The 22,681-nt window shown below is 29.2% G+C and overlaps 5 protein-coding genes and 1 pseudogene across 5 annotated transcripts; 1 reads left to right on the top strand and 5 right to left on the bottom strand.

Annotated features, from left to right (window-relative positions):
* Nucleotides 1–4,541: 4,541 nt before the first annotated feature.
* LOC101257904 (probable xyloglucan endotransglucosylase/hydrolase protein 10) lies at nt 4,542–6,043 on the top strand. The gene is made up of 4 exons (XM_004230622.5): nt 4,542–4,837; nt 4,946–5,046; nt 5,127–5,320; nt 5,511–6,043. The coding sequence occupies exons 1-4, from the start codon at nt 4,654–4,656 to the stop codon at nt 5,911–5,913; spliced, it is 882 nt and encodes a 293-aa protein (XP_004230670.1). The 5' UTR covers nt 4,542–4,653; the 3' UTR covers nt 5,914–6,043.
* A 309-nt stretch (nt 6,044–6,352) lies between these two features.
* LOC101257608 (pathogenesis-related leaf protein 6) lies at nt 6,353–7,129 on the bottom strand. Its single transcript, XM_004230621.5, has one exon. The coding sequence runs from the start codon at nt 7,111–7,113 to the stop codon at nt 6,619–6,621; it is 495 nt and encodes a 164-aa protein (XP_004230669.1). The 5' UTR covers nt 7,114–7,129; the 3' UTR covers nt 6,353–6,618.
* Nucleotides 7,130–12,262: 5,133 nt separating this feature from the next.
* LOC100191111 (PR1 protein) lies at nt 12,263–13,148 on the bottom strand. The gene has a single exon (NM_001247429.2). The coding sequence runs from the start codon at nt 13,033–13,035 to the stop codon at nt 12,496–12,498; it is 540 nt and encodes a 179-aa protein (NP_001234358.1). The 5' UTR covers nt 13,036–13,148; the 3' UTR covers nt 12,263–12,495.
* Nucleotides 13,149–14,341: 1,193 nt separating this feature from the next.
* Nucleotides 14,342–14,648, bottom strand: LOC112940691 (basic form of pathogenesis-related protein 1-like; annotated as a pseudogene).
* Nucleotides 14,649–16,642: 1,994 nt separating this feature from the next.
* Nucleotides 16,643–17,542, bottom strand: PR-1a1 (protein). The gene has a single exon (NM_001247199.2). The coding sequence runs from the start codon at nt 17,372–17,374 to the stop codon at nt 16,844–16,846; it is 531 nt and encodes a 176-aa protein (NP_001234128.2). The 5' UTR covers nt 17,375–17,542; the 3' UTR covers nt 16,643–16,843.
* Nucleotides 17,543–21,033: 3,491 nt separating this feature from the next.
* On the bottom strand, nt 21,034–21,791 carry LOC101257309 (pathogenesis-related leaf protein 4-like). The gene has a single exon (XM_004230620.5). It carries the CDS (start codon nt 21,712–21,714, stop codon nt 21,226–21,228), a length of 489 nt encoding a protein of 162 aa, XP_004230668.1. The 5' UTR covers nt 21,715–21,791; the 3' UTR covers nt 21,034–21,225.
* Between the last annotated feature and the right edge of the window lie 890 nt (nt 21,792–22,681).

Genomic DNA, 22,681 nt, shown 5'->3' with positions numbered 1-22,681 from the left:
TTTGGTGAAATCGGTATCCCGGGCACCACTTTAATCTACGCATACAAAACACATATAATACATATTACAAAATAATACAAGTTTTATTTATAAATCATATATTTATTATATATTTAATACATTTATAATACATTATATTTATTTATGATTCACTTTTAGTGCATAGTGCTATTTCATCATATTATTACTATAAATAATAATTAATAAAAAATATTACTAAAGTTAATAATTATTTATTAAAAAAAATTCACCCAAATAATCTTATTAACATGTTATATCAAAAAGCAACCATGTTTTCAAGTCTCAAGGCGAGACAACTCTGTTGAGATTAAATTAAATTAAATTAATTAAAAATTGATCCCTGTTAGAATTCACTTTTCTTCTATTTTTATGATTTACATTGCTTCATAACTTTATTTATTTATTTTGAAAATTGAGTTGCCAATTAATTTTCAAAAATTTAAAAACCATTATTAGCGGTGATTCAAAAATTCTTATATATAATATCAAATAAATGACAAGGCTTCCGATGATTTCTCGATGAAAGGTGTAAGACAATTTTTGTAAAAAAATAATCTACAAATGTAATTACCTATCGTTTCCAGATTTGAAACAATTCGCGGCTTAGTGTTACTTTAAAGGGAAAATTACGCAGCTAAATAAACTTATACTATATAATTACATTGCCATAATTATCACTCACGACTAGTATTATACATAAATTACGTGGGCTGACTTTGAGTTTATATAATTAGTCATGTTTGTATATTTATAATTCGCCAAGGTATACAATAAATATGTATAATATACAATTTTTTAACTTATATACATATACAACTCACCTCTCTCCCACTCTCTGCCCTCTCTCCTTCCTTTCTCAATCTCGCTCGCCTCTTTCCTCCCTCTCTCAATCTCACTTGTCATTTATACAAATGTACATGTATAATATACAGTTATATACATATAGAATTCACCTCTCTCCCACTCTTCCCTCTCTCGCACGGCTCTCTCCTCCCTCTCTAGATCTCATTCGCCTCTCTCCTCTCTCTTCCAGTCTGGCTCGCTTCTCTCCTTCCTCTCCCAATCTCTCTTGCCATATATACAAATACATATGTATAATATACAATTTTCAAACCAATATACATATATACAATTCACCTTTCTCCCACGCTTTTCCGCCTCTATCTCGCCTCTATCCTCTCTCTCCCAGTCTCGCTCACCTCTCCATATAACATGTAATTACAAATTCTAATTATCAAACTATAACTATAGAGAATAATTAATTATTTTTAAGTAGTCCTCTCTCTCCCAGTCTCGCTCACCTCTCTCCTCCATATAACATGTAACTACAAATTCTAATTATCAAATCATAACTATAGAGAATAATTAATTATTTTTAAGTAGTTTGTGAAAGTTTTCCTACTTTATATTGCAAATAAGAGTTGAAGCCTTAATGGGGGTGGGATTAGTTTGAAAAACATGTTGAGTAAATGACATATATAGACAACTGCTAATAACTATTAGCAACTTATAGCCCAACATTAAGAAGCATTAAATAGCCAAAAACATATTAGCACAAATTGTCCCGAAATTAATTTGGCTTAGGATATTTTTCCTCTCCATTATGAAACTAACCGTTAATAGAAAACATAAATTAAGAGACATGGGTTTTATTTTTTCATGGTACTATAACTATTGAATTGATTAAGATGGTGATCCATTTTTCTATGAAATTTATCAATTCCAAAATTAGTGTATCCAAAAAAAAAAATTAACGCATTTCAATAACAAATAGAGAAAAATAAATGACATCGTTGAAAACTTTGATTTACCAAGCGAAGAATGTCATAGTACAAATTATTTTGTTTATTCAATAAAAGGGGAGGTTATTATAATAAATATTGATTTCAACCCATCTAAATTTCGATACATTCATCAATTTCTTTGAATTTCATTTAAGTTAATAACGATTCAGCACCGATATTGATATGCGTTAAATTAGAAAAATAAATATTTATTTCAATGAATTCAATTGATATCAAATTATCTAAATATCGATACATCTATTAATTTCTTTGAATTTCATTATAAGATTGATGAAGCTTTAGTAGCGATGCTAACATAAAATGATTATACATAAGATTGAAGAGGATGTTACTACAATTATACTAATTGAAGGTCAATTTTATAAGAAAAATGAGATTGTGTCGAGGTAATATTATTATGAAAAAATAGTTATGTATACACAATGTATCTTGTAACTAAATAGTGCATATAATTGTGATAAGTTAACTAATGAATTCAATTAACACTATTTGGATACATAATCTTTTATTCAAAGAATATTTATGAATTTATTATACTTTTATATTTATGTTGTCGATTATGTATACATGAAAGTATTTTTAAATTTATTTATTTAAAAGTTTTTATATTTATGTTGTCGATTATGTATACATGAAAGTATTTTTAAATTTATTTATTTAAAAGTTGTATACATTTATGTATATTGTAACTATATTGGCCCGTAATCATTTTTGTATTCACCAAGTTCCGTATTTACCAAACAAATTTGTAAATATTTGTTTAAACCGAGATTGGCATACATTGATCAAAGTGTATTTACATAGGAAGAATTTGAAGTTGTTGGTGGAGATTAAAATAATCGAGAACATTATATCGATCTTTCTACAAAAAAATTTACACCTTTCTAACCTATAAAATTTATATCAAAAAATTAAAATCTAGAATCAAAACTATTATTCAGAAGAGTTGAAAAATATCAATTTCACAAATCACTAAATTTTTTAATGATTTAAGAAAAAAACACTCAAGAGAGTATACACGAAAGAAAAATTTATGAGAGAACAATGGATAAATATATAATTATATCTTCCATAATTAAATAGAGAAAATTAAGGAGAAAAAGGAGAAGAACTTATCGAGATATTTAAAAGGAGAAAAAATAGACGAGAAAAGAAAGAACACTACTTTTAATTGTTAATAGAAAAGTAAGGAGAGAAAAAATAGGAGCAATAAAGCAGTAAAAAAGGAAATGGGTGAGAGAAAAATCAGTGTTTTTTAATGCTTTTCAAAAGACGTGGCTTTTGAACGTCAAATATATATATATTAAAAATACTTTTTTTGCCAATATGTTGCAGTGCAACTTTCACATATAGCAAATATGAAATTCATATTTGTATGATATAACAAAGGTTGCATAATTGCATTCAATAGTAAATATATAAATGTATAATTCGCTATACATATACAATTAAAGCGAATTATATAAAACGAATTGTATAAAATGAGAAAGAGAAAGAGACTTGGGCAGATAATTGGATAAATCGAATTGTATAATTATAAGTGTATAGTACGATTATATACAATTTGAATTTGTATAAATGAGAAAGAGAGAAAGACAAAAGAGACATGGGTAGAGAATATACAATTGAATCAAAGTATAAAACGAGAAAGACATAAATTATATACAATTTGAATTTGAATAAAACGACAAGAAGAGAAAGGCAAAAGAAACTGGACAGGAGAGTGTTTTTTATTGTATAATTATAAGTGTATATGACAAAAAGATATGTATTTGCAAGTGTATATACAGTTTTCTCACTTTATACAAACAAAAACACAATTTATACATTTCGTTTCTGTTTGTATAAGTGAGAGAAGCGACGGTGGCGAGCAAGATTAGGGAGAATGGCGAGCGAGATCTAGAAAAGGGGAGAGAGGAGAATAAAAATATATGTATTTATACAATTTTCTTTCGTTTTATACAAACACAAATAAATTTTATATATTTGTGTTTGTATAAGGTTATATAATTTTTTAAAATTTTTTTGGATTTGAGGAGATATTTTAAGAAAGTTGAAAGAAATTGAAAGATAGCTAACAAATTTGTATAAAAATAGATAGTGGGCCACAATCAATTAAAAATAATTGATTTGGGAAGAAATTTTAGAGATAACCGAAAGAAAATGAGAAGAAAAGATAGGGAATGAATTTGGATAAAAATGAATCTTTCGCTTGATGAATGAGTTCGAACCAAATGACAAAAATTGTACAAAATTTGCTACGAAATACAAATGTTTTAAACAGTATCTATAGAATTTATTTTAATTTAAATATTTGCTATTATGTATGATTTTTCATAAATTAAAAATAGGCCACTTATTGCTAATTTAATCAATAAATAATCTTGATGTGTCATAATTTCATAAATGTTATTAAGCGCGCTAATTATTGTCCTTTTTAAAACATAAATAAGAGAAATTCAAAGTAGGGCGTTAGGCCCATTTCTGCCGAATCAAATGATAAAAAAATGAAATGTTTGCTGCGACTATATTGATTAAAGGAAGCTTCATGACTTTATTCTTAAAATACACATCTAGCCAAATTTAAGTCGGTTTTGATTTTAAGTCATAAATTTTATTGAGCCGTTTTTGATAATAGCTAACATATCCTTTACTTCTTATTAAAGATATTCTTGCTTAAACAAAACTCTTATTGGTTCTCCTCTTTCTTGTCTCACCAGCTTAATTCCCATACAATTCCACCTATATATATTTATATAATATATTTTAAATTATCCCTAGCTATTTCCTCATCCTCAAATCTTTGATATAATCACCAAGAAAAAAAATGAATTATTTCTCTAGATTTATTTTCTTGGCCACTTATTTTATTTACTTATCTCATATTGCATTAGCTTCTATAGTTTCTACAGGAGATTACAATAAAGATTTCTACGTAACATATTCACCTAACCATATAAACACTTCTGCTGATGGCCGTACAAGAAGCTTGATATTTGACAAGGAATCTGGTAATTATTAATTAATTAATTCAAATGCAATATTTATTTATTTTGGCTACGAACACAAAGTTAATTAATTTGATGAATACTTTTTTGTTTGATTAACTTGTTAATCAGGTACAGAGATTGCTTCAAAGGATATGTACTTATTTGGTCAATTTGACATGAAAATTAAGTTGATACCAGGAAATTCAGCAGGCACTGTTGTAGCATTTTATGTAAGCAAAAAAAATGATTAATTATCAAATATTTCTTCAGATTTTTTTTTTTATGATATTGGAATTACGTATATATGCAGTTAGCTTCGGGTCAACCGAATCGCGATGAGATAGATTTTGAATTTCTGGGGAATGTAGATGGAAAACGTTATACTCTTCAAACAAATGTTTATGTTGATGGATTCGACGATAGAGAACAGAGAATCAATTTGTGGTTTGATCCAACACAAGACTACCATACTTATTCTATTCTATGGAACCTTCACCAAATTGTGTAAGCCGTTTGATCTTTTAAATTTTTATCACTGAAATTGGTGATCTAACGTTAAATTTTAGTAAGAGTTCTTAAATATATCCGATAAAAGTATAATATTTTTTGTTTGCATCTCATATACTTCACATGTGCATTTTGTGTGTCACACGTGTAACTCGTGTGGATTGACTATTTTTCGATTTTTGGGCAGGTTCATGGTAGATTGGGTACCTATTAGAACATACAGAAACCATGCAGATAAAGGAGCTAAGTATCCACATTGGCAGCCAATGGAACTCAAAATGAGCCTATGGAATGGAGAAGATTGGGCAACAGATGGTGGAAAAACAAAAATTGATTGGTCAAAATCACCCTTTGTGGCCACATTGGGAAGTTATAAAATTGATGCTTGTGTTTGGAAAGGGAATGCAAGATTTTGCAGAGTAGAAAATGAAAATCATTGGTGGAATAAGGGGCAATCTAGTACTTTGACATGGACACAAAGAAGATTGTTTAAATGGGTTAGAAAGTATCATTTGACATATGATTATTGTATGGATAATAAAAGGTTTCAAAATAATATGCCCATAGAGTGCTCTCTACCAAAATATTAGTCACGTATGGGCTAAATTTTACGTCTCTTTCAATTACGTGAAAAGATTCTTTTCTTTTTAACTTTACGTCCTCTTACATTTGTTCTTTGTATTAAATCAAAAAGTTTATGAAGTTCCATGGATTAAAGTATCTTTATCTTATGAAGCAAAGTGATGGTTTTACTTTTAATTATAAGTACAACTTTTCCTAATTTCGTGTAATACACACTTTTCTCTTTTCATCATTATAAGTGATTTCGAGAATGTTTTTGTTGGCTTCTAATGAAGGAAATATTATTTACATTTTTTATTTTTTTTGGGTGGGATGCAAACTAGTTTTATTAGTTTACATTATCGGTTGTAAATTCACATATAAGTTTTTTTTTTAAGATGTGCATTTTACAATCGCAGAATTATATAACTATACTATAACAAAATATAATAACTTGAAAATATAAAATTTTCTTTGTATAAATTAAACTCAAAAAAAAGTTATATATTGATGTAACAGGTCATCTTTAATTTTAACGGAATGACCAAATATGTCATACATACAACAATCTTAAACAACAAGTACAAGAAAATAATTCGTGTAAATTATTGGTGCAACGAAACATAAATATAGAGATCATGCATACCTCTATAAAGTACGCACGTACGTAGCTTATTATTCATATACTTCTAGTTTTCTTATTTGATTATAAAACTTGATGTTAGTCAAAATAATTAGTATGGGCGTTGACCAATGTAATTGCCTGGGGGATTATAGTTACATGTAACAAACCACCAGCCATTGGTACACTGAACTCTAGCACAACCAAGTTGAATGGAGTTTTTCCAGACTACTTGAGTATAATGTCGACATTCTTTTCCACCAGTGCAACTATTACTATTATAGTCATAGTAAGGTTTTTCTCCAACCCACAAGTTAACAGCAGCAGTGCCAGTCATGAAAGAGCCACTTCCCTTAGCAATATTTTCGCCGTAAGGACCATTAGAGTGGACAAGATTGCAATCACTAATTCTTTGATTAGCATAATTTTGTGCATAATTTTCAAGAGTTGTGTTCCATGTGATTGCACCAACACCAACTTGAGATCGTGCTGAGTTGTGAGTGTTGAGATAGTCTGTTTGGGAATTTTGGGCATCACAATAATAAGGTAAAACAAATGCCAAAATGATGAAACAAATTAGAACATTAGAAGATTTGAATAATGCCATTTTTTAATTTGAAGAGATTGATGAGAATGGAATTGGAAAGGTTGGATACTTATAGGTGGAAAATGATAGTATTTTGCTTCGTGAAATTAGGAATTGCATGTGTAAAAGTAAAAATAAATTTAGCGTTTTCAAGCAACTCCTTATGCATCTCCCTTGAAAATGCTTTAACCTTAAGATACTATTTTTTAATTAAGTAATTTAAACATTATATACATAGACAATGTAAATGATATAAGTAGTAATACTCAAATTTAGAGTTTCAAATCAGCTCACAAATAATAAGTTTAATTTAGTAAAATATACAACTAGCTTGAGTTTTTTCAAGGGTGTGTCAAGTCAACATGAGACAAGTAATATGAAACAGAAAAAGTAAATATTATTTACAACCCCCAACGATTTAAAAATCAAACTCTCCTCTCAACTTTGAAAAATAATCATTGTCCCCAACCCTGATCCTATGCAAATTTTATTTTTTATTATAATCTTATAGTAAAAGGAATATGTTGCAAGTAGCAGCTAGGGCACAATGCATGTATTGCGATAATCAATTATTTGTGTATCATAACCCCTTTACCAAAAGAAGTAATCACGTATTGCTTAAGTTTAGCTCTTTAGATTTATTAGACAAATAAATTTGAATTTGCCTCTACTCGATTTACTACAATCATCCATGTATTATCCGATATCACAACCACTAGCAAATTGATTAGTGGTTTTACTTTTTTTTTTTAAAAAAAAATATTATCCCATTCCATTAGTTAGAATGTCAAACAAATAGACATATACATGCATCATGCATGATGTAAATGATCCTGCCACGAAAAAATTGGATTGTAACACGATAATTCTTACTATATCATGGTAAAAAAAAGATGGACTTTTGTCAAAATATTATGTTCTATGTATATGTAAATGATTTTCTTTTATGTATTGTTGCTATTACTAAACATAATTGGTCCAAAGTAATTCTTGGCATTTTAGAAATTTAAGAATTAATTAATTATTAGTTTTTTTAACCTTTATTTAGAAAAAAAAATAAGTAGAGAGATTTATGTGGGGTAAAGAGAGTAATAGTATTAGTCAATTTGGCTTTTTAGTTAATTTCTTTTCGAGGCACATTCAAAAGAAAAACATCATAAATATTTTTTTTAAAATGCATCTAAAACAAAAACATGATAAGTAAAATGAATTGTAGGGGTACTTATATATAGTTTTATAAAATTAAAATTGAATTGCTTTTAATTTATCCCATTTTGCACCTTATATTAAGAGTTAAACCAATACTAATACGTATCATAGAAATTTCATATTTGAAGATATATCAAACAAGCTTAGTGATGTTATTCTCTTAAAATAGGGTGTATGCTCATTGAAGAAAGATAAAACTAAATTATTTTTAAAAAGTTGTTATCGATTGAATTTTTAAGGAGACCTTCGAAAGGGAATTATGGGTCAAATAATATGGGACGGACAAATAAATAAATTCAATGAAGAAGCAACTAATTAAATGATCCATATATATTTATTTTCATATAAACTCAAGCATGCATATCATAGTACTACTGGATTTATTTAATTTTCGTTATTTAAAACATGAAGCTTAATTTATTGAGACATCAGTTGGAAGTTCCAAATTGGAATCAAAGTCTGGTTGCTCTTCAACAAGGAATGGACGTTGACCGCTCATATTACCACGTGGATCATTATTGCAAAGTTATAAAAGTTAAAAAATGACAAAAGTCCCATGTTGGTGGTTAATGAGATGAGTGGACTCCTTATAAGGATTGGACAATCTGTTGGGTTTTATTTGCCCCGATTTCTTACCATAAATAGGTTTTCCTTTTAGAAAAATGTTTTGGATTGACTAATCATTTTTTTCGTAGGAAAAGGTTTAGGGCTCTATAAATAAAGGAATGTTCCTTCTAATTTAATCAGCATTCACAATGTAGTCTTAAAGGGCTTTGAGAGTTTTGGTTAGGGGGACAATTTGTGGGTCCGAGTGAATTGGTTGAGGTTGTTTTCCTCTGTATTTTGTACTCTCATATTTATATTGGATTGCTCATCTCCTTTGTGGACGTAGGTCGATTGACCGAATCACGTTAAATCTTTGTATCTTTTGATATATTTCTCGTTGTCTTTTTACTCGTTGTCTTTCGAGGTTTGCTTTGCTAGCTTCTGCATTTACACCTGCTTATTTCCAGTCCAAACACAATCCTCCTCCCTTTGAGCTAGCTTTTGGGGTGTGAGTTAGGCAATTTCACATGGTATCACGACAATTTTATGTATGAATTGAATGAACATCTCTTACATGGTATCTGAGATAAATTTATGTACATATATTTTATCTATGTTAGTCTACCTATATATTCATATTGCTGTACATATTTTATGTATGAATTATGAATATCTCTTACATGGTATCTGAGCCTTTTGTTGTTTAACGACCATTCTCTCTCTTTTTTTCTTCAAAAAATAACAGTTGTTTTGGATAATCAGAAACTACTTTTCGAATGGGAGATACCGTTGAGAGCTCTTCTACCGTGGCAACTTCAGTTGTTTCAACAAATGCCATGGGAAACTACTATCCTACACCTAATCTCGCTCATCAGTTGCCAGTAAAGCGCTTTACGTCAACAAATTTTTTGCTTTGGAAGACACAATTTCTTCCCATGATATGCGGTTGTGGTCTTAACCACTATATTGATATTGATGGTAGCGAACCAGCACCACCACGTGTTTTGGACGGTGATAAACCAAATCCTGCATATAAGGTTTGGGTACGTCAAGATCAACTCGCCATGAGTGGGATAGTCGCTTCAGTTTCAGAAAGTATGCTCCCTCAATCGGTCGGAGCGGAAACAGCTCAAATATATATAATTTGAAATGTAAAATCAAAAAATAGTTTTTGATTCAACTGGTCATCCTTTAACGGGAGGATCAAATATGTCAAACTCACATAATATGTACAAGAAAATATTTCTCGTAACTTATAGGTAACTATAGAGATCATGATACTAGCCTCTATAAATTAAAGCATGTCTCTTATTATTCATATACTACTAGTTTTCTTATTTGATTATAAAACTTGATGTTAGTCAACACAATTAGTTAGTGTAAAGGAGCTCAATAAATGTGTTAGTGTGCCTTAGTTGGTTGATTGATTAATTGTAGTTAGAGGATTAATTGAGATCGAGCTGAATTGTGAGTGTTGAGATAGTCTGTTTGGGAATTTTGGGCATCACAATAATAAGGTAAAACAAATGCCAAAATTATGAAACAAATTACAACATTAGAAGCTTTGAATAATGCCATTTTTAATTTGAAGAGATTGATAAGAATGGAATTGGATAGGTTGGATATTTATAGGTGAAAATGTGAGTATTTTGCTTCATGAAATTAGGAATTGCATGTGTAAAGTAAAAACAAATTTAGCGTTTTCAAGCAACTCCTTATGCATCTCCCTTGAAAATGCTTTAACCTTAAGATATTCGTATAGTACTAGTAGCTATTTATTTTGTATAATTTATTACCTAAATCTCAAAGTGATAAGAGTTAATTATAATATTTTCATATTCTTTTTCAAATTAAAAATATGCATTAAAATTTATGGATTTTCGGACACATCACTGAACTTCTAGATACATTACTAGACATTAGAATACATAGGGGAGAGATTTATCAGAGAGGGGATAGAAGATCCGAATACATAGGGAAGGAATATATCATCTCAGCTGGATACATAGGAATGGGATGTATTCGAAAGGGTAGGGATGTATCAGAGAGAGATAAAGATTTATTAGCGAGAGGAAAGTGATGTATCCGTTTTCGAATTTTTTTAAAATAATAAGAAATTTTAGAGACTATGATGAAATAACATGTATATTTGAATAACTTTTCCTTATTTAAAAAAAAAGATATAAATTATATGTATAAAAAATGCAAAAGATTTATACACTATTCGTATAATTTTACATGTTGTAATAGGTAATTTACCATATTTTGCAGGTTATCGATCAGTTTATACTTTGTACTCGCCATAAAAAGGTGCTTATTCACTATATCAAAAATAATTTATAGTGACAATAAATTAATGGTAATAGCTTAAATGTTGCTAAATATGTAGTTTTAGCAACAATTAACACTCTTTATAAGTATTCTTAAAGCTCATATATAGCGATAGTGGATCTAATTAATAATAATTCACTTTTTATTAATATATATATTTATTGCCGCTAGAAATTATTTTTATGGTAACCATTGACTAATTGCTGATAACTTGATCGTAATTATTAAGTTTTCATGAATGTATACTAGCAAGTTAAACTCATAAATAAATGGAATATAAAGCAACTAGATAATTACTTGGGTTATATATATAATAACGCCTTTACCAAAAGAAGCAATCACGTATTGCTTAAGTTAAGACAAATGAATATGAACTGGTCTTTACTCGATTAATTACACCCTTCGATGTATCATACATCTTGTCTGTTTTTATGTATAGTTATAGATACAACTGTATTATATATTATCCACCACTAGCAAATTGATTAATAGTTTTATTTTGTTTCTTTTTTAATATTATCCAATTACATTAAAAATTTCAAAGATCGTTTCAAACCTTAGTTACATTGACAATTTCAAAGATTTTAGTACTCAAATTAAGAGGATATATGGACCTTTGCTTTTCTCACTTATACAAACATAAGCAAAATTGTATATACAGGTGCAAGTATATATATTTTCGTCCTATACTCTTATAATTATACAATAAAAATACTTCACTGCCTAGTTTCTTTTGTCTTTCTCTCTTTCTCGTTTTATACAATTTTCAAATTGTATCTAATTTCTCTCTTTCTCGTTTTATACAATTCGATTCAATTGTATATTCCTTGTCAAGTCTCTTTTGTCTTTCTCTCTTTCTCATTTTATACAAATTCAAATCGTATATAATCGTTCTATACACTTATAATAATACAATTCATTTTATACACTTCGCTTTTATACAGTTCTCTGCCCAAGTGTCTTTCTCTTTCTTGTTTTATACACTTTGTTTTATACAATTTGTTTTAACTGTATATGTATAGCGAATTATACAGTTTCTATGTTTGCTATGAAGCGCAATTATGCAAACTTTGCTATTGATGAATTTTTCATTTGCTATATGTGAAAGTTGTCCAATATAATAAGCTGCAACATACACACATCCAATAAAGCCCACAAAAAAACTGTAAAATACACTGTGAATTGTGATACACATAGCAACAAAATATATAAGTTTAGAGTACATATTTCCCAAGTCACATAAGCATAGCCTGGATTTTATTTTCCTCGACAATCGATCACTTTATTCATTCATGTTTTTGATCATGTAACTTATAATTAGACATCAGTTGGAAGTTCCAACTTGGAATCAAAAGCCGGTTGATTTTCAAGATCACCATATGGACGTTGTCCTCTCCAGTTACCTGGTGGATCATAATTACAAGTTATAAAGTACCACCCGTTGTTGCACCTGACCCTAGCACAACCAAGACGTACCGAGTTACGCCACACCACCTGAGTATAGTGTCCACATACTTTACCAGCTTGACAAGTATTCGAGTTATAATTGTACCATTGCTTCTCATCAACCCACATCTTCACAGCACCAGCCGCGTTGAGCTGGGGGAAAGCGGCAGCTAGGTTTTCACCGTAAGGTCCACCAGAGTGTTGCATCCTGCAGTCCCCAGCTCTTTGATTGGCGTAATTTTGGGCAAAGGCCGCTAGCCTATTGTCCCATGTCATAGGACCGACTCCAACTTGTCTACGAGCTGCATTGTGAGCGTTAAGATAATCTTGAGGGGAGTTTTGAGCTTGTGATGAGTGAAATATAGCAAAGGTAAGGAAACAAATGATTAAAGCAATATTGGAGTATCCCATTATTGGGTTTTTGGTGAGAATTAAGGATTAGTTTGGATTGGTTTAAATAGGGTATAGGAGTTGAATAGTCTACAATTTTGTGAAATATATAAAAGAGTTGAAATGTGCTAACTTGTTAGCAGACTCTATCGGATTATTTGAAAAAAAAATTGTATATAAGATTAGGTTGAGAAAGTCAGAGAATGACATGTCACATCATACAACTATTCGCTTAAATGATAAGAGCCGCCACTCGTTATTCTTGATGAAAAACCATTTAGGTTCGTTGGATTGGCGATTGATTAATCAGGTTAATTATGAGTAAATCTATATGTTATTTATGTTGGTATAAGTTATGCGAAGATTAATTATATAGATATTAAAAAAGTTAAAAATTCTACGTATATTAATTATTAATGAGATCGGTGCACTGACTATAAGGCTTGGCAGTTCTCCTCTCTTCAAGATATAGGGTGTGAGTTAGACTTAATTGTTTCATCTGCTCAATTCCTAAAATAAATATATATATATATATATATATAAATTCCTTCATAATTTAGATATGTATTAGTTATTATGCAAATTTTTAAATTGTCAATCGCTTATATTAATATTATACGTGGATAACTTATTTTATGTCTTCCAACCATACATGTGATTTGTTTCTTATCGAATTACGAAACGATTATTGCTTAAACTAACTTCTTTTTTCCGGTCGATTAAATCATTACTATATCTTATTATCTGCTATATATAGATGTCGTCAATTTCTTCTCGTGTTTTTTTTCTTTTTTTGTTAAAGGTTAGATGGAACAGAATATTTCACTTGCCTGTCTCATACTTTCTTTTTTAAATCAATATAAAAAGATAATTATATATTTTATATTAATTTTGAAACAATTATTTATTTTTAATGAGATAATGCATGATCACACCATATTTATAATTTATTTTAAACTATAATATCACATGAATTGGGAAAGGAATGTGACCTAAGTCATATTTTATGATAAGTTTCGACATTGTTAAACCTTAAAACAACTACATGTTGTTAAGAGCAGCCTCCGTAAAGTGATTTTGCAACTACTTTATATCAGAAACATAAAAGCCGCCATTTAATAATAATACTAATAATAATAAATAAATAAATAAAAGCTTTAGGATGTGACAACTATATAGTACTTTGACCCATTAAAACAATTATTATTTTTTATAATAATGGGATTCATATGGTTTTTTCTTGGTCTATCCATTATCCATTAAAGATTTTTTTTCCTTAATTGATCAAACTAGATTAATTTCTAGGAAAAATCGATAAAAATATTGCTCATGGAATAAAATTACCCTGTGGATCATCATAAGGACGTTGTCCAATATAATTACCCGATGGATCATAATTGCAAGTTATAAAATACCACCCGTTATTGCATTGAACCTTAGCACAACCAACACGTACCGAATTACGCCAAACAATTTGACTATAGTGTCCACATATTTCATGTCATATGTCCGACTCCAACTTGTCTACGTGCTTCATTATGAGGAATAAGATAAATTTTGGGACAGTTTTGACCTTGTGAAGAATGAAATATAGCAAAGATAATTAAACAAGCAATCCAAATGGAGTATTTCATTTTTGAGTTTAAATGAGAACATGGATGGGTTTTAATAGGGAAGAAATAAGAATGTTGAGTTTAAAGTTTGTAGGTTGTAAAAGAATTATTAATTGAATGGTTACTAGCTTTTAATTGGCACAATTATTAGCCAATTTTGAAAACCAATCAATAAATAAATATAGTAAAGAAATCGTCGTTAATTTTGATGAATATCTATAACGTAACATTTCCTTACTTCGATGTTTCACTATATATATTGAACTCCCTAATTACCATTTCTATTATACGTTACTAGGAGTACTATATAATCAATGAAAAGAAGATGAGAGGCTGGATTTAGTGAGAATATATAATTGATTGGACAATTAAATTTTGTTCTACCTTCTGAAAAAGAAATTTCAACCATAGTATATATACTAGTAAACAATATTCGAGCAATTTAATTTGTTTTTTATCTTGTTTAAATGATCTCTCAATATTTTCTAAGTCGAGTCTATCATATAGAGCTTACATTATGCGGTTTATATATATTTGCATGGTATTTATACCGTGGAGATTTATTTAATGTGCACAAAATGCTACCCAAAGAGTGCTCTCCCAAGGACAGAAAGTTGTGGCAGAAGTTATAGTGATGGCAAGTTATCTTGCCGTTCAAAACGATAAATATGTATATTCGATTTGTTCACTTTTACTTATCCATTATTTTAAAAATAAATTTATTTTTACTTAGTTAGTTGTCACTTTTAATGTATCAATTTTTTTTTTCTTTTTACATATTTTATCTTAGCATGAATAATTAGTTGTTCTCCAAATTGTTTTCACTAAATACTATACATCAATCAAATAACAATAATATGATAAAATAGTTCTATCATTACTTTTTATTGACGAGATCAAATTTACATATAACAAATAAAAATTAATGGAGAAAGTATATATAAGTTAAGCACAGCCAGACTCTTCAAAAGAAGATTTCCGATTTCATTAACTAATCTCTACTCAGAACCACTATGTAATGGGTTGACTTCTACAAAGACGCCACCATCTCTAATATTCGTTTAATAATATATATATATCCTGAGTTCTTTTTTGGCCCCAATTCAAAATCCATCAAATGTTTGTCCGGCGGCTAAACTAGCACATTAAAATATAAGGTTCTTGCATTTTGTTGTTATTTTCAAAACATTAACCAAACTAAGCCATTATATAAAGTAATTTATCAAAATAATATGTTTTTTTAAAATTTTACAAAACTAATATAAACGTATTTCACAGTTACGTTTTAGAGTATATTTTATTTTTTAAAAGCTGATGGCGTCAGATTGATATACGTTACTGTGAGTAACATTTTACTCCTAAAACGTTACTGTGAGTAACGTCTTACTCTTAAAACGTTACTCACAGTAAGGTTTTAGGAGTAAAACGTTACTCAAAAAAACGTTTTAGGAGTAAAACGTTACTCACAGTAACGTATATCAACCTAACACCGTTAGTTTTTAAAACTTGAAATATACCCTAAAACGTTACTGTGAAATACGTTTATACTAATTTTGTAAAATTTTGAAAAAATATATTATTTTGGTAAATTATTTTATATAATGACTTAGTTTGGTAAATAATTCGTTATTTTCTGTTTGGATATTTTTGACCCAATGTCTCCGGACTAAAATTAAAATCATATGAGTATCGAAGATCGAGTAAAAAATAATAATCTATCAAGATATGGGACAAGAGATGTATATAATGCCAAACCCTGCATCACCCCGGTGGGCATAACATGGGAGATAGGACTAAAATATACCCTCTCAGTTTTTTTTTAAAAAAAAAGATTTATTTTTATTTTTAATCTGTTTAAAAAAGAATGATTTTTTTTTTGATAATATTTTAATTTCAATTCTTTGGTGGTATGTCTAAAATTATAAAACTAAAAAATAATTATATATATATGACATAACTTTAATTAAGACAATTAAAGATTACAAGATTCAAAAAATTTCTTCAATAACTTGGTATCAAATCAAACTAAATCATTTTCTTTTTAATATATATAGAGACCCAAAGTACCAACATGAATACTTAAAATAAGAATATCATAATAACAAAACACTCATACATGAACTGATGATTAATCAACTAAGATAAGATACAGCACTGGCCTTAATTAACAATTAAAGCTTTATTCATCGATGATGATCGACTTGATGATCATGAAATTAATTTGGAAGCTCCAACTTGGAATCAAAGTCCGGTTTTTGTTCTTCAAGATCACCGTAGGGACGTTGTCCTATATAATTACCGGGTGGATCATAATTGCACGTTATAAAAACCCACCCACTGTTGCATCGAACCCTAGCACAACCTAGACGTACCGACTTACGCCATACCACTTGAGTATAATGTCCACAGACTTTACCTGGAGCACACGTATTCGAATTATAATCGTACCATTGCTTCTCATCGTCCCACATCTTCACAGCACCAGCAGCGTTTAGCTGTGGAAAAGCAGCGGCTAGGTTTTCGCCGTAAGGGCCATCAGAGTGGATCATTCCACAGTCATCAGCTCTTTGATTGGCGTAATTTTGGGCATAGGCTGCTAGACCATCGTCCCATGTCATAGGGCCAACGCCAACTCGTCTACGAGCTGCATTGTGAGCGTTGAGAAAATTCTCTCGAGGAGTTTGAGCTTGTGATGAGTGAAATATAATGAAGGTAATGAAACAAGCAACGAAAATGGAGGATTTCATTTTGGATTTTTATGAGAAAAAAGGAATAGTTATGGATGGGTCTTAATAGGAAGTTATAAAGTTTGCAAGTTGTAAAAAATAAAAATAAGAAATGAATTGAATGATTCGTTTGAGCAAAAGCCGCCACTAAAAAAAACAATATTATGGATGAACACTACTACAATTATCAAGGTCATTATATTTGAAATGTTTCTCCAAAATATATATATATATATATATATATGGACATCTATTTACGTTAGATTTGTGTGGAAAGAGAATGAGAGTCCGGAGCCTAATGGGTATAAAATATTAATAAAAATTTTGAAACGGTATATAAAATTTTATATTAATCAAAATGGTAAAATCGCTGGAACGACATCGATTTACTCCACCGGAAAAAGCTTTACAAAATGTGATTTTTTTAAAAAAGAAATTCAAATCGCTACCTAGGCAGCGATTTTCATTTTAAAAAACTTTTTTCAGTGGAGTAAATCGTTGTTGTTCCAGCGATTTTGACGTTTTGGTTAATATAAAATTTTATATAGTATTTTAAAATTTTTGTTAATATTTTATACCATTTAGGTTTCGAACTCAAGAGAATAAATATATTATAATTTATTTTGGAGTAGAATTTTAAAATCATTTGATCAATACAATTTAAAATTTGTCAACATTATAATAATATTTATCTTATAAATAATTTTATATTACTTAATTAACACCACTTAAAATAAATTTTGTAAATAAATATATAGTTAAGCGCAGCCAGCCTCCTTAAAATAAATTTTCGATGCAAAGCCGCCATTAAATTAATAATTATAAGACTTTGAGCGTAACATTAGGATCTAATATGCCAATTCCTCGAAAGTTTAATTAATTAATTTCAACCCATGACCATTCTGTACTGGGTCAACTTCAATACCATATCCACCATCTCAATAACGAACCATTTAAATACAAAAAGGAAAAAAAAATTGGCTAGAAAATTTAATTAGAATGGTATTTTTTTTTACTTATGTTATTTTATATTTTTGGACATTTTTACCTTTTTAACTTTGATGACTTTTAATTTTTTTTAAAAATAATTTTATTTTTAAATTAAAAAAAGATTATAAGTTTTTTGCTAAATTTTAATCAAATTTTCTCACCAATAAGCATTATCCATAACAAAACTATCGCTGCTGCATTGCATATACTATTACTATTTTTTAATTTAATTCCAGTGAAATTGTTAAACACGCAAAAATCTATATAGAGAATCAAAGAAATAGAGTGTAAGAATTTTTAGAAGTTACTATTCTAATATAGAACAGATGAATACGAAAAAAAAAATACAAATTAAATATCTAAAATCCAGAAAATCAAAAAAGATAAACGAAGAAAAATGTGATTACCTGAATCAATGAGATTGTAATGTAAATCTTTTGAAAGATTTTTGGGATTTCGAAAAAAAAAAAAAGGTGAAAATTAATACCAAAACGTGGGTATCAGATAGAAAAAATAATAGTATCTAGATTAGAATACTACTTTTTTTTCATATAAAGAAAATGTTTTTTTTTAAATATGTATTTCAAAGTGAAAACTATTTTTAATAAATAAGTTATAAATTTTTCTATTTATAATCCTAATTATGGAAGATAAATCTTAGCCAGGGCCCATATTTTAACCAGCCCAAGGATATCGTTATAAGCCCACAACAAGGCCTGTGCAGAAGTTTCTGGCCCACTCTCACCATTAAAATGGATGAACAAAACTGTTGCTGCTTATTCTCGTGAGTACGGTCATGAAAAAATTATGCGGTTAAGCAAATTTATACTATTTAATTGCTCTTCATAGCTATAGTTTACGATAATTATCATTTACAACTAATATTATACATTAATTATGTGGGCTGACTTCAAATTTGTATAATTAGTCACGTTTGTATATATATAATTCACTAGAATATACAAATACATATGTATAATTAACAATTATATAACCGATATACATATGCATATAAATATAAAATTGACCTCTCTCACTCTCTGTCCTATCTCACTCGCCTCTCTCCTCCCTCTCCCTATCTCACTTGCCATATATACAAATGCATATGTATAATATACAGTTATCTAACCAATATACATATACAATTTACCCCTCTCTCATTCTCTACCCTCTCGCTCACCTTTCTCTTTTCTCTCCCGATCTCGCTCGCATCTCTCCTCCATCTCCCTTGCCGTATATGCAAATACATGCGTATAATACAATTATCTAACCAATTTACATATACAGTTCAACTCTCTCCCACTCTTTTTCTTCTTTTGTTCGCATCTCTCCTCCATATAACATGTAGTTATGAATTGTAATTATCAAACTATGGCTATGGAAAGTAATTAGGCTATTTTTGAGTTGCTATATATGAAATATGACATATACGAGTTTGGAGTGAGTTAATTTATGTAAGTCAATTTATTTTTGATTCATCTAATTTAGCCCTTTGAAAGTTGGACTGTGGGCTAAATATGTAAATCAAATTAACCCTACGCAAAATCTTATCAAATTATTTAACTACTCATTATTTATTATCATATTTTTTTTATTTTCCCTACCATTTCAAAAAATATAAAATTATTCTCCTCCCATCATCCCATTTTCTGAATACATAAATTTGAAATCTCGTATTCATGATTTTTCTTCCTTTTTTTAGGTCAAAATCTCTCCATAATTACATCAATTAATCTATTTTTAAATTCCAAATCTTTTGTCTTTTAAATTATTCAAGAGCTAGATTTCTCACCATCACTTTAATTTTTAATTTCTACTTTTAAAAAAAAATTACCTCCCCAAACCCCCAACCCCCAATTGAAGTCTTATTAAACCTTTGTAGTTTTAATTAATCATACCATCATTGAAAAATTTTCTTCAAAATAATTATTTTCTTTTAGTGTATCTATCGCTGAAAAACGTCCAAAAAAAACGTTGAATCTATCACTACACGTCCGTTACTATCAATGATACAAAATTTTAATGTATCTCGTTTATTTTGAACGATGTGAATTGAGATAGATTGATAATAATCACTTATGCTTGAAGGATTTAGAATCAATTTTAGATTAATTTTTCTAACAAGGAGCAACAAGCCAACTATTCTCCTTAATATAGGATGAAACTTATGTATCGAAATGACTTTTGTTTTAATGGATTTTTTTAAAATAGAAAAAAAGTAGAAATAGACTGTACTTCAAATTTTATACTACAAGATTTGTATAAGTCATACTATTATTTTTAATGTTATAGGACATCAATAATTAAGAGAGAAAAATTATTAGGTAATCAAACAGATGATCAAAAATCTAGTAAAACTAAAACTCGGTGAGAGTTAATCTATTGTATTAAAACCTATTGTTTAGAACTCATCTCAACATAAAAGTATCTAGACAAGTTAATGATTATCTCATTTTTTAATGAAAAATAATTTACTTTTGATAAACCTAAATTCAATTTCATTTTCCCTTTTTACGATCCAACATTCCTTCTCAATTACCACTCTATAGTATTTAAAATAAAATTCACGATATTTAACCTTAATCCAACAGAAACATGAATAAAATTGATCTCGTAGATATTGGTGATATCTCAAAGATATTGAAATTGAAGTCGATGATGATCATTAAAAAAGAAATAGTCAAATATACTTCATCCAAAAATAGACTCCACTTTATTAATTAAATTCCATTTTGTCAATAAAGCTAAGGACAACTTCCCCAGCTATTACGTGTCGAAAATTGTAACATTACATTACATATATACTTGACTTGCATGGTATAATAGTAATTTAATTAGGAATAATATATATTTTTTTAAAACCATGCATCGTAATGAATCAATTAATAAGGTTTCTCGCCGACGTAATTTCCAGGTGGGTAATAGTTGCATGACACAAACCACCATTCACCATTCGAGCATTTCAATCTAGCGCATCCAACTTGTTCGGTATTTTTCCAGACGACCTGAGTATAATGTCCGCACATACCTTCTCTACAAGTGTTGGATGCATAATCGTAGTTCTTTTTCTCTCCTACCCACAAATTAACTGCCTGCACGGCGGTAAAATCACCGGAGCCCATTGCAAGATTCTCACCGTAGGGTGAATCTGAATGCACCAATGTGCATTCACCTAATCTAGTGGTGGCATATTCATGGGCATAAGCAGCAAGCGTATCGTTCCATTTTAGGGGTGGAAGTGGCACACCAACTTCAGCACGGGCCTTGTTGTGGACTACAACAATGTCTTGGGGCAAATTTTGGGCCACTGAAGAATGGGCTAAGCCTAAAACCAACAACACAACAAAGGTTGAAAGCTTTGACATCTCCATTTCCTTTTACTTTGAGGCAAATTAGAGGGGAAATGGAGAAGGGTGATTGTGTTTGTGATTTGAAAACGTGAGATATTTTTGGTATTTATAGGCAATTCTAGTCTAAAAAAGGGATAAAATTTGTGCAGAATAATAATAATAACAAGAAGTTTATGGTTAGCCCGTGAATGTTGGCATTTGGACTAGAGTGTCAAAGTTAGCACCATTGAAAAATGAGAGTATGGGATTAAAAAATTGTGTTTAACGTTCATCATGACTTTGACAAAGATTAGAGGTTCACATGCCTAATATACCAAAGATAAAACAATGTTTTGGTTTATTTTATTAGATAAGAAAATAAATTAACTTCGTTTGACTGAAAGTGACATGCTAGGAGCCCATGGATTTAGCATCAAAAGACACTAATAACTACAATAATAATTTTGATAATTAAACAAATGAAATTTAAGCAAATCACGTGGTGTTAAGAGCTAATTAATCTTATTTCTAGTCTTTTTCAAATTATACCTTAAATTTGATGGAATCAGGATACATTCCCAAAAAGTCCTAATATATCGCGTTCTAATTTCGAATACATTCCTTAATGTACTAATACATCACATCTCGATTTCCAATACATCATGTATGTCCTGATACATTGCATAAAGTGATTTATCCGAGAATAGAAGAGTAGAAATTTTTGTAATTTTTTCAAATGTAGAAATTTTAAAAAATAAGTCAGGGAATTTTTCCGTTAAACGATGCCAAATAAGTTCATGTCCAAGATTATTAGTTAAAAGATAAATAAGAAGCCCTAATTATGGGAGTAATTAGGGTGTATAGACAAAGTTAAATAAAAAATTTACTTTTCAAGGTAAGAACCACAAATCAAGGACATGCAAAAATCACGCTGTAGACTTCTTAAAATTTCATTGTATTAACTGCATGTTACGCAAAAGCAAAGATTAAATTAGTCCATTTTGGACAG

Source organism: Solanum lycopersicum, chromosome 1 (assembly GCF_036512215.1).
Source record: "Solanum lycopersicum chromosome 1, SLM_r2.1".
Taxonomy (NCBI): Eukaryota; Viridiplantae; Streptophyta; class Magnoliopsida; order Solanales; family Solanaceae; genus Solanum; species Solanum lycopersicum.
This window is presented reverse-complemented; position numbering and strand designations above follow the sequence as displayed.

What these genes read in the sequence shown, in the direction of transcription:
- PR-1a1 (NM_001247199.2), bottom strand. Translation starts at nt 17,374, where the DNA reads ATGAAATCCTCCATTTTCGTTGCTTGTTTCATTACCTTCATTATATTT.
- LOC100191111 (NM_001247429.2), bottom strand. Translation starts at nt 13,035, where the DNA reads ATGGGATACTCCAATATTGCTTTAATCATTTGTTTCCTTACCTTTGCT.
- LOC101257608 (XM_004230621.5), bottom strand. Translation starts at nt 7,113, where the DNA reads ATGGCATTATTCAAATCTTCTAATGTTCTAATTTGTTTCATCATTTTG.
- LOC101257309 (XM_004230620.5), bottom strand. Translation starts at nt 21,714, where the DNA reads ATGGAGATGTCAAAGCTTTCAACCTTTGTTGTGTTGTTGGTTTTAGGC.
- LOC101257904 (XM_004230622.5), top strand. Translation starts at nt 4,654, where the DNA reads ATGAATTATTTCTCTAGATTTATTTTCTTGGCCACTTATTTTATTTAC. An exon ending in GATATTTGACAAGGAATCTG is followed by an intron (nt 4,838 to 4,945) that starts GTAATTATTAAT and finishes CTTGTTAATCAG; the next exon opens with GTACAGAGATTGCTTCAAAG. An exon ending in TGGAACCTTCACCAAATTGT is followed by an intron (nt 5,321 to 5,510) that starts GTAAGCCGTTTG and finishes ATTTTTGGGCAG; the next exon opens with GTTCATGGTAGATTGGGTAC.